Here is a 14,890-nt window from a genome sequence, read left to right as displayed (position 1 = left end):
AGAGATACTGAAACTTGAATTATTTATTACTTGTGGATCTTCTTCTCTCATTTGCTTGTGGACCGGGGAAGGTCGAGGTTGTTACTGTAGGTGGTTCTGGCTGTGGTTGGTTTTTGCTTTATTTTCCCCAGGGGCACTTAAGTGTGTGAGCTCTTTAGTGTGGGGACTGTCATAACAGCACCCCTGTGAGAAGGCAACATTCATGTCTGTAATCTGTCTCCTGGGAGACTCCCTTTCTTACTAGCTTTCACCAGTTTTATAATACCAGGGGGACAAAGGTCTGTGGGGTTTATCAGGACTTGATAACTTCATATTTGTGGTTTCCTTTTCCTCTCAAATCAGATTTGGTAGAAGACGGACAGAGAGGATAAGGCAGATGAGACAGAGGGACAAGATGAAGATGAGGAGAAAGAGTAGGAAAAGGATGAGGAGGATGAGCAGAGGAGGAGGAAGAAGATGGTGATAATGATGAGAATGAGAATAATGATGATGTGGACAAAGAAGGAAGAGGAGACAGAAGCATAGTTGTTAAATGTCAAGTATAGCTTCTTAAAAACTGTGTATTTTTTTTTTCCTTGAGTCAGAGTTTCTTTTCATATATCTGGCTGTCCTGGAACTGTAAGACCTGGGTTCTCACAGCTCAGGAGTTCAAGATCGCGCCCTTCCCAGAAACTCCCCCAGACCACGACTCGTTGCAAAAGCAAGAGGTTTATTAACCATTGCATAATGGAGTCACCCCTGCCAGTCAGCAAAGAGTGGCACCAGGAGACAAAGGCCTTTAGATTTTTAAAAGAAAAATTGCAGGAAATTTGAAGTTGCAGTTTTGGCAATTTAGGATTGGATGAGGAAGCTATAAAGTAAGATAATTGGTTAGTTTTAGGTGCTCAAGCTTGGCCAGTCCTGCCAAGTGTGGATGCAACTGCAATTTAAGGTGGGGGTGGTTAGCTTATCCTTGAAGATTAGGGGCTGCGGGCTTTTGGCTGGAGGTCAAAAGCTACTCAGAAGAAGTCTGGGCTCGTTGCTAAGAAACACTATCTTGAAGACAGGGTCTGGTCATTCTTTTTGCTGAGTGAAGGTCATTGCTTGCTAGCCCCCCCTTTTTTTTCTGTCCTCACAGATAGGGTCACATTTTTCTATTCTCTGGAAAGGTACTAAGAGGCTTTAGCTTAACCTGAACCTAAAACTCAAAACTATAGGTTTTAGAAGATATACATGTTACAAACTTAGTCTAACCCTTTCAGAACCAGCTCTGTAGACCAGCCTGGTTTCAAACTCAGAGATCCACTTCCCTGTCCCTCTCAACTGCTGGACTAAAGGCATGTGTTACCATGCCTGGCTGCAAGTCTGTTTGAAGACACAGCCATGAGGCAGAGAGGAAAAGGAGACTGGCCTGAGTTTTCTGAAACCCCACAACTCACCCCAAATGACACACCTCCTCCAGCAAACCCACACTTCCTAATCCTTCCCAGACAGTTCTACTAACAGGGCACCAAGTATTCAAGCATATTAGTCCATAGGGGCCATTCTCACCCAAACAAGCATATCTGACTTTGTATCACCAGGATATTGAAGATACTTCCTATTAATTATTAAAAAAACATTTTAAATCAAGATATAATTACATCACTTGTCTTTCCCCCTTCAACCCTCCCCATCTTTCCTCCCAGTTCTACTTTTAAACTGACAGCCTCTTTTTCTTTGATTTTTACTGTTACATATATTTCATATATAAACACACATGTATGGATAAATATATAAATACATCATTTTGGGTCCATTTTCATTGTTGGTGTGTAAGTAGTTTCAGGGCTGACCACTTGTATTGGATAACCTATCTGGGTCTCATCTTTTGGAGATGCTAATTCTCCATCTCTCAGCAGTCATCATTTGTCTGTAGTGGGACCCTTGAGATTTCCTCCCCTCTGAGTTAACATGGCTAGTGATATTATTCAGGTGTTGTTTATGCAGCTCTTTGTAAGAGAGGCAGTCTCACAGCAGACTCTGGTATTCCGGCTCCTACACTCCTTTTGCCCCCTTCTCTGTGATATTCTCCATTGGAGCTGAGCTCCTTGCAATCCATTGATCTTTGCATTGTGTCCTGTTGTGGTTTTCTGTAATGGTTTCCATTTGCTGTAGAGAGAAGCTACTTTGGTGAAGTATGGTAGCTACACTTTTCTGTAGGTACAAGGATAAGATTTAGAATGTAGTTAGGAGTTTTGTTGGTCTAGGAAAGTGATGATAGGTTCTTCTCTAAGGTCCTTGACCTCATTTTTTTTTTCCTCTTGCGAAGTTGGCTTTGTTTTCAGTACCGGGCATGATTTCTCTCCTGTTTCCAATTATACAGAACTGGTTACCACCAGCATTTTAGTGCCACTCACTGCACCTTTACTAATATCTTGCCATACTGGTCACTGATGTGGTTCATAGGTGTCACAGTTAGGTAGGAGTACTCTATGGTTCCCTCCTTTGGCAGCTTGCATGGTACTTTGGAAGCTAGACTGCAGGACAGAAGCTTTTAAGTTAGGTCTGAAGAGCTTATAACCTGAATATAACTCCATTTTGAAATAAAGATCTTGACTGGGAACTGAATTCAGGTACCAGGAAATATCACAGAATGTACACCTGGCAGAAAACAAAGTTAACTCTCCTAGCAACAGCCTCCAGGAAATATAACAGAATAAATGCTTCATAGAAAATAGAGACAAACTCCCTGGCAATAATCAATGGGAATCGGTTGAAAATCGGGTGGGAAAATTCTCCCCAATGTTTCAGATATGGTTTAGAAAAATAGCCATTGTGATTATATGCCTTAGCCATTGTGATTATGTGCCTCAGAAAAGGTCACCCCGCCCTGCTAAACTTCACAAAATTCTGTAACGCCAAGGCTTGTGCCCCTCTGCTTGCTGCCATGGAAACCCCCAGCTCACAGACTTTCCCTTTAAAAATCCTGTTCACTCAGAGCTCGGGGTCCCACTTCTCTACTGCTGCGCCAGTGAGACTTGGGTCCCGAGTTCGATCGCTCTCGTAATAAAGCTCTCTTGCAATTGCATCGAGTCGTCTCCTGGTGGTCTCTGAGGGTCCTGTGAACCTGGCATAACAGGTCCAGCTGAAATAATCTGAGTCTTGTATCCTAAGTATTTTGTGACTTCAGGAATAGGGGCTTACTTTCAACCTCTGAATAGCAACCAGGGGGAAATAGCCACCATTTGCATTGTTCTGGGAATCGCTTGAACTACCCTGATAAACAACGCAAAAGAGGGTTTCTTGTGTATAGTACTGTTTTTTTTTTTTTTAAATTAGTCTATGGTTCTTGTGGGGAGTATTGTCAGCCTAAGTAGAATAACTTTATATCTATATCTATGTATAATTTTAGGCAAATACAAAATATTATGATTCCTTGTAGTTTTATAAAACAGCTTTGGTGGTATATGTCCCTCTACTTTCCTTCTGCTTCTGTGTTGACCTCCCTTCCCTTTTTCCATCTTGGCATCCTTTCCTATTTATCTGTTTATCTCTTGATATCACCCATATCCTGTTAACTCCATATCCATATTCCCCCCCCCCCCACACTTAATTTCCACCCTATGGTCCCTTTTTACTTTCCTGGCTTCTGTCTTTACTCTATGTTGTATACTCACATCTGAAGATTTAGAGCTAGGAACTGCAGATGAGAGAGAGCATGCAGCTGCATTTGTCTTTCTGGGTTTGTGTGTTCTCACTTAATATACGTTGACTTTTCTAGGTCAACGTATTTAGCTGAAAGTTTCATGATTTCATGTTTCTTTAAGCTGGACAGTATTCCATAATGACATCACATTGTCATTATCCATTCTTCTGCTGCAGGTCATTTGGGTTGTTTTCATTTTCTAGACATTGTAAATAGGTTGAGCATGTTGTTGGCCTTAATTCCTGAGCAAAGAGTTCCATTTAATAAGTCCTTTACTATACACATATATTGTATGGGACTGCATATGATTCCTAGCTGTTTCAGTGTTTCATGTTTCAAATTAGAGTCTCTGATCCACTTTGAGCTAGTTTTTGGGCAGGGTGATAAATAAGGGTCTGCAGAGAAATTTTAATTCAGCAGCATGGCTGCTGTGGCAAGGGATCACATCCAAAGACCTTCTAGGTCTGTGTGACCTGGCTGGAACACAGATACACCTTTCATCCCTCTGAATGAAATACACACCTTTTATCCCTCTGGTTGGAATATAGACATGCCTTTAGTGCACACCTTTAATCTCAAACAATGACATCTAATTGAGGGACAGACAAAGTGATGAATCAGAGAAAGATCTGACAGAATGAGTCAGAGATAGGATAGGCCCAACTCACATAAGAATAGCACAGGAAGAAGAGGCTACTTAAAAACAGTACAGTGTCAGGAGGGAGGGCAGTTCAGTGAGTGGAGTTCAGCTGAGGTCAGGTAAAGCAGTGGAGTTCAGCTGAGGTCAGTTGAGCGCAGTTTGCTGCAGTTCAGTTGAATGCAGTTGATTCAACTGAGTTCGTGCAGTTCCGTTCAGTTTGTCCAATCAGTGCACTCAGTGCAGTTCAGTTCATGGAATACAGAGGCAGTTTTTCCAAGCAGAACAATTCAGTGAGAAGCTGAGAGAAGCCAGTTTGAATCAGCTTGGAGAGAAGTTTTGAGCCAGAACAGCTGAGTTGAACCAGCCAGCCAGAGTTCAGAAAGACCTAGAGAGGGTGAGCTTATTCAGTAGTAAGTCTCAGAGATGATACTTCCATTTGACGACTAAGACTTTTACAGGGTCTAGTTTCATTCTTTCAAATGTGGATCTCTAGTTTCCAGCCCCATTTGTAGAAAATGCCGTCTTTTCATTGTGTGCTCTAGACTTACAGTTAAGTATCACATGGCTATCATCAGGTACTCATGTTTGGGTCTTCCATTTTATTCCATTACTTTACATCTATTTTAATGGCAGTACCATATTGTTTTTATTACTATAGCTCTATTTTATATATATTTTTTGAGGCAGGGTCTCACTATGTAGCCTTGGCTGGCCTAGAACTCACTATAAAGACTAAGATGACCTCAAACTCACAAGAGATCTTACCTGTTTCTGCCTCTGGAATGCTGGGATTAAAGGGATGTACCTCTGTGCCTGGTTCTATAATATATCTTGAAGTATGGAATGGCAATCGTTCTAGTATTATTCTTTTTGTGAAGGATTATGCTGGCTAAATGGGGATATTTTCTGGTTCCATATGAATTTTAGGATGATTTTTTTTTACTTCTGTGAAGAACGTTGTTGTATTTCGATTAATATTGCAATCTGTAAATTGTTTTTGATAGGATGGTCATTTTTACAATATTAGTTCTACCGATCCATGAACATGGGATGTCTTTTCATTTCCTAGTGTCTTTCTTAATCTTTGTTTTCAGAAATTTGAAGATTTATTATTTTAGGTGGAGACCCACTCTTCTCTGCCTTCCAAGTGCTGGGATTAAAGGCCTGGAATACCATGTTTGGCTAAGATTTGAATTTTTTTTTGTTGTTGTTGTAGAAGTCTGCCATTTTTTTGAATGGGTTTATTCCAATATATTTGATTGTCTCTACTTGTTTTTTTTATTTTCTCCTTTATTATTTAATTTATTTAACCACTTTATAGCCTGCTTGCAGACCCCTCTCTTTTCTTCTCCCGGTCCCACCCTAACATTCTCCTTGTCCGCATTCTCATTCCTCTTCTCCTTAGAGAAGGGTACCAGCCCACCAAGGTACATCAAGTCACAGCAGGACCAGGTATATTCTCTCCCACTGGGGCTGGGCAAGGCAGCGCATCTATGGGGAAGGGATCCAAAGGCAGGCAACAGAGTCAGAGACAGTCCCCGCTCTAATTATTAGAGGATCCACATGATGACCAAGCTGCACATCTGCTATACATGTGTAGGCTGCCTAAGTCCAGTTCATGCATACTCTTTGGTCATACTCTTTGGTTGATGGTTCAGTTTCTGTGAGTTCTCAGGGTCCTAGGTTAGTTTCCTATGTAGAATGTAGGTTTTTTTCATGGTTTTCCTTGACCTGTCTGGCTCCCTTAATCCTTCCTCTTCCACAAGACTCCTCAAGCTTGGCCTGTTGTTTGGCTGTGTGTCTTTATATCTATTTTCATCAGCTACTCGGTGAAACCTCTCAGGAGACAGTTATGCTAGGCTCCTGTCTGCAAGCATAGTAGAATATCATTAATAGTGTCAGGGTTGGTTTTCTTCCATGGGTGGGTCTCAATTTTGGCTATTGGTTATTGTCTCAATATTGTCATTGGTTGGCCATTCTCTCATTCGCTCCATCTTTATCCCTACATTTCTTGTAGGCAGGACAAATTTTGGGTTCAAGGTTTTGTGGGTGGGTTGGTGTCCCTCTCGCTCCACTGGAAGTCCCACCTGGCTACAGAAGGTGGCCACTTTAGGCTCCATATTCCCCATTGCTAGGAATCTCTGCTAGCAATGGCCATCCCAGGAGCATTCCCTATCCCAAAAATGTTTCCTGCCCAATTTCTATTCTTTCTCCCAGCTCCCCAATACTGATCCCTACTCCCATTCCCGTCTTTATCCCCTCTCTTACCCAGTTCCCTTTCCCTCCCTACATCTACTTCAGATGTCTATTTTATTTCCCCTTCTGCATGTGATTCAAGCATCCTCCCTTTGGCCCTTCTTGTTACTTAGCTTCTTTAAATCTGTGGATTGTTACTCTGTTATGACTAATAATCCACCTTTTTTCTTTTTCATCTTTTTATTTTATGTGTGTTGATGTTTTGCCTGTATGTGTCTGGGTAAGGGAGTCAGATTGCCTGGAACTGGAGTTACAGACAGTTGTGAACTACCATGTGGGTGGTGGGAACATGGGTCCTCTGGAAGAGCAGCCTGTGCTCTTAACCCCTGAGCCATCTCTCCAGCCCTTAATAATCCACTTATAAGACATACCATGTGTGTCTTTCTGGGCCTGGATTACCTTGCTCAGGATGATATTTTCTAGTTCTATCCATTTTGCCTGTAAATTTAATGATGTCCTTGTTTTTAATAGCTGAGTAGTATTCCATTGTACAAATGCACCACATTTAGAAAAAAGAATCCATTTTTTGTTGGGTGACATCTAGGTTGTTTCCAGTTTTTGGCTATTATGAATAAATCCCCTTTGAACATAGTTGAGCAAGTGCCCTTGTGGCATAATGAAGCATCTTTTGGGTATGTGCTCAGGAGTCGTATAGCTGGGTCTTGAGGTAGAACTATTTTCAATTTTCTGAGAAACAGCCAGATTGACTTCCAAAATGGTTGTACAAGTTTGCACTCCCACTAGCAAAGGAAGAGTGTTCCCCTTGCTCCACATCCTCACCAGCACGTGCTGTCACTTGAGTCCTTGATCTTAGTCTTTTTGAAGGGTATAAGATGCAATCTTATAGTCATTTTGATTTGCATTTCCTTGATTACTAAGGACACTGAACATTTCTTTAAGTGCATCTTGGCCATTTGACATTCTTCTGTTGAGAGAATTCTATTTAGCTCTGTACCCCATTTTAAAATTAGATCATTTGGTTTGTTGGTGTTTAATTTTTTGAGTTCTTTGTATATTTTGGATATTACCTCTTTGTCAGATGTAGGGTTGCTGAAGGTCATTTCCTAGTCTGAAGGTGGCCATTTTGTCCTGTTGACAAGTGTCCTTTACCTTGCAGAAGCTTTTCAGTTTCATGAGGTCCCATTTATTAATTGTTGATCATAGCACCTGAGATGTTGGTGCTCTGTTCAGGAAATGATTTCCTGTGCCAATGAGTTCAAGGCTGATCTCCTCTTTCTCTTCTAACAGATTTAGTGTATCTGGTTTTATGTTGAGGTCTTTGATCCACTTAAACTTGAGTTTTGTGCAGGGTGATAAATATAGATCTATTTGCATTCTTTTACATACAGACATTCAGTTAGACCAGTAGCCTTCAGTAGCTGAAGATGATTTCTTTTTCCCCCATTGTATAGTTTTGACATCTTTGTAAAAAAAAAAAAAATCACATGTCCTTAGGTGTGTGAGTTTATTTCTAGGTCTTCAATTCTGTTCCATTGATTAACCTGTCTGTTTTTATGCCAAAAACACAGGGCTCTATAGTACAGCTTGAAATCAGGGATGGTGATACCTCCAGAAGATCTTTTATTGAGCAGGATTGTTCGAGCTATCCTGGGTTTTTTATTTTTCCATATGAAGTTGAGAATTGCTTCTTCAATGTCTGTAAAGTATTGTATTGGAATTTTGATGGGACTTGCATTGAATCTGTAGATTGCTTTTGGTAAGATGGCCATTTTTACTGTGTTAAGTCTGCCAATCCATGAGCATGGAAAATCTTTTCATCTTTTGATATCTTCTTCAATTTCTTTTTTTCAGAGACTTGAAGTTCTTGTTATATAGGTCTTTCACATGCTTGCTTAGAGTTACCCCAATACACTTTATGTTATTTGTGGCTCTTGTGAAGGGTGTTGCTTCCCTAATTTCTTTCTTAGCCCATTTATCATTTGTATAAAGGAGGGCTGTTGTAGATATAAATATGTTTTTGTTTTGTTTCTATCTCTTTATTAACTTCAGTTTTCAAATTCTGAGTTACTGTTTTCATTTCACTTAGTCATGTATTTGTAATTTCTTGAACATCATTCAGGTATTTATTGCTATTCTCATGGAGTTAAATAACATGTTTGTGTCATTTTTAAATTCCTTGGCAAAATTTATGATTTTTCTTTTAAATTGTATATCCTGGGGTGCATGTAGGGAGTTCTTTTTAGAGAACTCTTTTATAGGACTAGTGGGTTTGATGGGGGACATGCTGTCTTGATCATTTATATTGTTTTTCATTTTTTGCAATATGACCTGGGCATGTGGGTTTCTTTTTTAGGCTTGTGTGTATGTGAGAATCTTGCGTGCCTTTTGATTAGGAGGTAGGGTAAGGAAAGCTGGTGGATGTGCTGTGTAGATGACTCCCAAACTGTGGGTATGGAGCATGGCTTGTGGGTGTGGAGATAGCAACAGATGGGGGTGAAAGATGAGAATGGGAAGGAGTAACTTATGAGGCAAAGGCTACTTGTAAACAAAACTGGTTGTTGGGCTGCAAGTTCACATTGAAGCAAGGCCGGTGGGTGTGGAGATGGTCACATGTGTGGGGGTGAGTGGGTGGAAAAGAGTAGAAGCAACTTACCCTACAAAGGTGGTTTACGGACTATGGATCTGGATTTTCTTGCTTATTTAATTTTTAATCCTGGGTCTTATGTGGTAGAAACTCATTTGGTACCCTTAATCCTTCCATGATTACAGGTATGTGCTTCTACTCCTGGCTTCATTAAAGTCTTTTTAATCTACCTATTAAGAGAAATGTGTTTTTTTAAATGTTTATTGATTTCTTATTGTATATTTGTGTATGAAGAATTTCCTACTTTTTAAGGCTGTATTTCATTGTATGGATATACCACATTTTGTTTAGTCATCCATTTATCCATGGTCAGTTGGATTGCTTTCATCTTATGGCAGTTCTAAAGAAGGTTCTTAGGAATATAGATGAACAAATATCTTTCTGAGACTATATTTTTAGTAAAATTTGGGCATATGTGTATTTGATGGTTAGTTTTTTTTGTCAAATTGACACAAACTGGGTCATCTGGAAAGGGGTACCCTCAACTGAGAGAATGTCTGATGACACAGGTCTGTAGAAAAGTCTATGGGACATTTTCTTGATTGATGATTAATGAGGAGTTCATTGTGGGCAGTGCCACTCCTGGCGTGGTAGTTATGAGATCTATAATAGGCTGAGCAATCCATAGAGACAAAGTCAGGAGGGAGTGTTTCTCTAAAACCTTTGCCTCAGTTAATGCTCAAGGTTCCTGCTCTGATTTCTTTCAATGTTTAGCTATAATAAAGACAACTAAACTAAATAAACCCTTTCTTCTCCAGTTGTCTTCTGGTCAGTATTTTATCACAGGAGTAGAGGAGTAGAAAGCAAGGTAGGACAATGCAGGAGTGAAAATGGTGAGTTGTATAGAAGTTCTATTTGTAGTTCTCCGAGGAATCTTAACACTGTTTTTATAGTACACCATTGCACATTCTCACTAACATTGCATATGTGGTTCAGTTCTTTACATAGTTGACAGAATTTTGTTTTCTGCCTTTTTTTTTTTTCTTTGATAGGACTGGTGGATCAAATCCAGGGCTTACAGCATACTGATAATGTGCTCAGAATCATTCCATTTTGATGTGCATTTCGTTGCAGGTCTATGGATCATTGTAATAATGATTTATTAATTGTTAAAGTCACACCAACAATAGCAATTATACTGATCAGCCAGAAAAGGGAAAAAGGTATAATTTGCATTCTTTGGATACAGATTTTGTTTTGCTAACTACAAACTTAAGCTTATTTTTGTAATTTATTATTCATCCATCATAGTTAATATTTAAGAAAGTTGGTAAGAAATATTGTGGTAAAATGTATGGCGGGACTTCTTGGACTTGCCGGTGGTTAAATAAAGACACAGAGTCTTCTTAATATTTATAAAAGCTTAGGCCTTTATGTGGGCAGACTCTCAACTAGTTCATAAATTAAATTAACCCAACTAACCTTGGCCTCTGTCTAGCTATGAGGTGAGGTCTTTACCTTTCTGCACCTGTTCACATTTGTCTACCTCAACGTCCCGCTGGTGAATCACCCTCAATCTGCTTCTTCTCTCAGAAACTCCCTCTCTGCATGGAAGTTCTGCCTTCCACTTCCTACTTAGCTATCGGCCATTAGATATTTATTAAACCAATCAGCAAGGAAGAAAGGAAGAGTCTTTACAAACTATGAGGCTGATGTTGATCCATAAGAATAACAGTACCAAAATATGGCCAGTACTTAGCTCTCTGCCAGTACAGGATTAACAGAGGCACACCTTCACCATGCACAAAAGATCACCCCAACAAGAGAAATATGAATTGGAAACTGTAGACTATTGCAGAAGGTCTTGACTGATGAAGCCCAGGATACCAAAGGCTTACTGGATGCTTTTAGAATGCCAAATGTGTCAACTTGGTTGGGTGATTGAGTGCTACTATCTACTTCTGTGGTAGCTGGAAGCTATTTGTCTGGAGGGAAAACTAAGAAATTGCTAGAATGTTGTGTTTTCCCTTCATCTATGTTCCATCTCATTGTGTGAATCTGATGTGGCTACACAGGTGAGCAAAACCAAGAAGGGAGCCTCACAGGAACCTGAACACAAGAGTAAGATGAAACCTGGGTGTCTCCTCAGTAGCAGAGTGGTACTTCAGACCTCACTCTTAGTCCTTTGGCCCCCTGCCATTCTCCTCAAGGCCAGCTTCACCTCCTGGTTTCGCAGAGTGTAGATGAGGGGATTGAGGAAAGGAGTGATGGCTGTGGGGAAAAGAGCAGCCGCCCCATCCAGGGTGCTCTGGCTCTCAGGTCGCAGGTAGATGAAGGCACAGGGCACATAGTATACAGTAACCATGGTTACATGGGCTCCACATGTTGAGAAGGCCCTCTGCTGCCCATCAGCTGTGCGGATTCTCAGGATGGCCCGAATGATGTAGATGTATGAGAGAAGGATCAGGGAGAAACAACTGGCAACCACCACTCCAATGTCCACAAAGGTCACCAACTCATTGACTGTGGTATCTGCACAGGCTAGCTTCAAAACGGCAGGGATGTCACAGAAGAAGTAATCTACCTGATTGGGACCACAGTAGGGCAAGCGAAAGGTTAGAATGGCCTGGATTGCTCCATGGATTGAGCCAGCCACCCAAGCTCCAGCCACCAGCAAGGTACTCAGCTTAGCAGACATGAGTACTGGGTAACGTAGGGGTTGACATATTGCCAGGTACCTGTCATAGGCCATTGTGGTGTAGAGGAAACACTGGGAGCTTCCCAGAAAGTGATAGAAATAGAGTTGAGCCACACAGCCCCCGAATGGGATGGGCTTAATTCCTGGAGTGAAGCTCATCATGAGCCGGGGGACAATGATGGTGGAGATGCCCATGTCAATGATGGAGAGAGCACCAAGGAAGATGTACATGGGGCGAGCATGGAGCTGCGTGTCTGCACAGACAGTGATCAGGATGAGCAGGTTCCCCAACTGAGTGAGGATGTAGACTAGCAAGAAGAACAGGAACAGGAATGTCCTCAGCCTGGGAGGGTGGGGCACTCCTGTGAGGATGAACTCAGTCAGGAGTGTGCAGTTGACACTTTCCATCTTTATGAGACCTAGAGAACAGACAAGCAGGGTTAGCATAGATGACATGGAAGTGAGGGGGACTAAGGAAGGAAACGTGGGTGGTGATGGGGAAGTAATGTGAAGCTGTGACCAATATGGATGACCTGTGCTGTCTGCCAGGAGCATTGCAGATGAAAGCTCATGAGCACAGAGATTATCTCTCTCTCTTTCTTTCTCTGTCTCTCTTTCTGCCAGGAACATTGCAGATGAAAGCTCATGAGCACAGAGATTATCTCTCTCTCGCTCTGTCTCTCTTTCTGCCCTTTTGTTGTACTGAGTAGTTACTCATGCTGACAATCACATTATTGCTGATCTATATCTCCATCTCCGTTTTCACTTTCAATGAACAAATGGTGGCAGTAAATTTTTATTTATAAAAAATTCTAAAATCACTTTAAAGCAAGGAGTGATATAGTTCACGTATACTTTTATTTCCAACACTTGAGAGAGAGAGGCAGGAGGATTAGAATTTCAAGATCACATATACTTGTGTGCACTGAGTTTGGGCCAGCCTGAGCTATCTGAGAAAAGAAAACCAATCAACCAACACAGGTGAATGGTGACAGATGAACTTCAGAAAGGGAATAAACACCTATCTTTTCCAGATATGAGTCACAGATTCTAGCCCCCTCCACTCACCTTCCAAGCTCTATGAGCTAAGCAGTGCCTTTGCTCCCACCTGAGTTCTGCAGTACCTATGACTAAGTGTGGTCAGGTGATAGCTCTGTTCTTGGTGTCACTGGTGTTCTAGCTTTTTGGGGCTCCTGAGTCATAGCATTACATGTACTCAGAAGGCTTACTCAGTCATAGCCTCCTCTAGATAAGAGTAGATCTAGGAAATCATTTGGTTCCCTTCAAGTACTCAAGAGAATGACAAACCAAAGAAACAGCTAATCAGTTCGCAGTAAGATAACTTATTCCTAAGAGTGAAATGCTGTGTCTCCTGCCAGGGCACCTACTTAGTAACCATTAGAAACCAAGTTAGGAGTTGTATGTATATTTCTTCATTTTGAATGGGAGCAAAGGAAATTTGATAAAACATATTTAATCTGGTCTGTGTGAGTTCTGAGGAGATCAGTCTGGTACATCACCAGGATCTTTATCTAAGGACACTTCCCCCTTCACTTCAGATACACGGGCTTTGCTTTTGGGTAGGAGTGAGAACATAGTGATGGAGTTTTAGTCCATTCTCTCCTGGAGCCTGTGTCTCTCTCAGAGTACACAGTCTTCACTACCACCCCAACTTACTTCCCTAAGTTCTCACTTTTCACACTGTTTTCTTGTTTATGCTAAGGAATGTTATTTTCTTCCTCTTCCTGCTTCTCTTTCTTCTTTTCCTTTGTGTCTTCTTCTTTTCTTCTTCTCTTCTTTCTTTTCCTGCTCTTTCTTTTTGTTTTCTTCTTGCTTCCCCCAACCCTTGCTTCTAAGCCCAGTGCTGAGAACTGAATCTAGGCCCTGTGTATGTGAGGCAAGTGTCTACACTGAGCTAGCTCCCAGCTGAGAATGTTCTTTAATGCTGTCTAGCAAGAGGAATTTCTTTTGCAAAAGTTCTTATTGCTAGTGACTTGTAGTCCATTCTCAGTGTGAATTGCAGCCCGCCACAAGGAGCTGGAGAGGATAGTATTTCTTAATACTGTTAATAGGAAGAATGAAGGAAGGATGCAACCTATTTGTAACACTGAATGTCTATCTGATGTGAATTCATTCTAGGTGCAAAATTTTCCTGTCATTTCTTTTTCTTCTTCAATTAATTATGAATACTAACAGGCAATCTTCCCGTCCCTTCTTTTTCATGTGTTCCCTCTGGGTCATGCCCATTATCATAATTTTTTTTAAAGCATGAAGGTTGTTATTTGCAGAGCAACCACCCTCTATGATTTAGTGTTGATTTATTAATATCCCCAGACATGGCTCTGAAATAATTTAATGCCTTTCAAGAACAGAGATGGGGAGATGAAGGAGGGAAGAACAGAGAATTAAGGAGAGAGAGAAAGAAAGAAGTATGGCAGAAAAGGGAAACAGCCAAGGACTGGTGAAGCCTCATTTGGGTGGAGATGGGGTTCATGGAAACACTGGACAGAAAGCATATGCAGTGGGCTGACTTCAGCCCCAGCACTGAAACAGAAACAGCTCCACAACCTCTCCATCACTGGAGTGTGATAGTAAAAACCACAGACTAAAATTTTTGTACATATACTCATACATGTACGAAGAATTTAAGAACAAGAGGCTATGCCTTTTAAGAAGGCCATGGGAAGAGCTGGAGAGATGAGAGAGAGAAATGTGCTAATATCTTAGTTAAAAACAAAATGGAAAATCAAAGCAAAACAAAACATTTCATAGAGTAATACGTCTGCAGTGTCTTAATTCAGCCCAAAATAATCTTTGTGCTAAAGTGGCATTAATAGTTTGTTAAAAAAATTTTCTTTTGAGACAGGGTCGCATATCCAGCTTTGAGGTCATCTTTCCCTGTTTCTGTCTCCCAAGCACTGCATGCCACATGCATGCCACAATTCATAGCTTCAAAGTTACCTATTTTCGAGTGGCAGATTTGAATCCCTCTCACTAGCAATTATCATTGCTGCAGTTTTACCTATGTTTTACATGTGTGTATAATCCTTTAATTTTCATAGATTACTTTTGTCTGTTCCTAAC

General features: G+C 40.9%; 1 protein-coding gene across 1 annotated transcript; it reads right to left on the bottom strand.

The window, feature by feature from the left end:
- Positions 1-11,272: 11,272 nt before the first annotated feature.
- LOC129684727 (olfactory receptor 10G3) lies at positions 11,273-12,214 on the bottom strand. The gene has a single exon (XM_055617953.1). The coding sequence runs from the start codon at positions 12,212-12,214 to the stop codon at positions 11,273-11,275; it is 942 nt and encodes a 313-aa protein (XP_055473928.1).
- Between the last annotated feature and the right edge of the window lie 2,676 nt (positions 12,215-14,890).

The sequence above is a fragment of the Psammomys obesus genome, unplaced genomic scaffold (assembly GCF_907164565.1).
Source record: "Psammomys obesus unplaced genomic scaffold, mPsaObe1.curated_primary_1811, whole genome shotgun sequence".
NCBI lineage: Eukaryota > Metazoa > Chordata > Mammalia > Rodentia > Muridae > Psammomys > Psammomys obesus.
The sequence above is the reverse complement of the archived record's forward strand: the minus strand, read 5'-3'. Positions and strand labels throughout refer to the sequence as shown.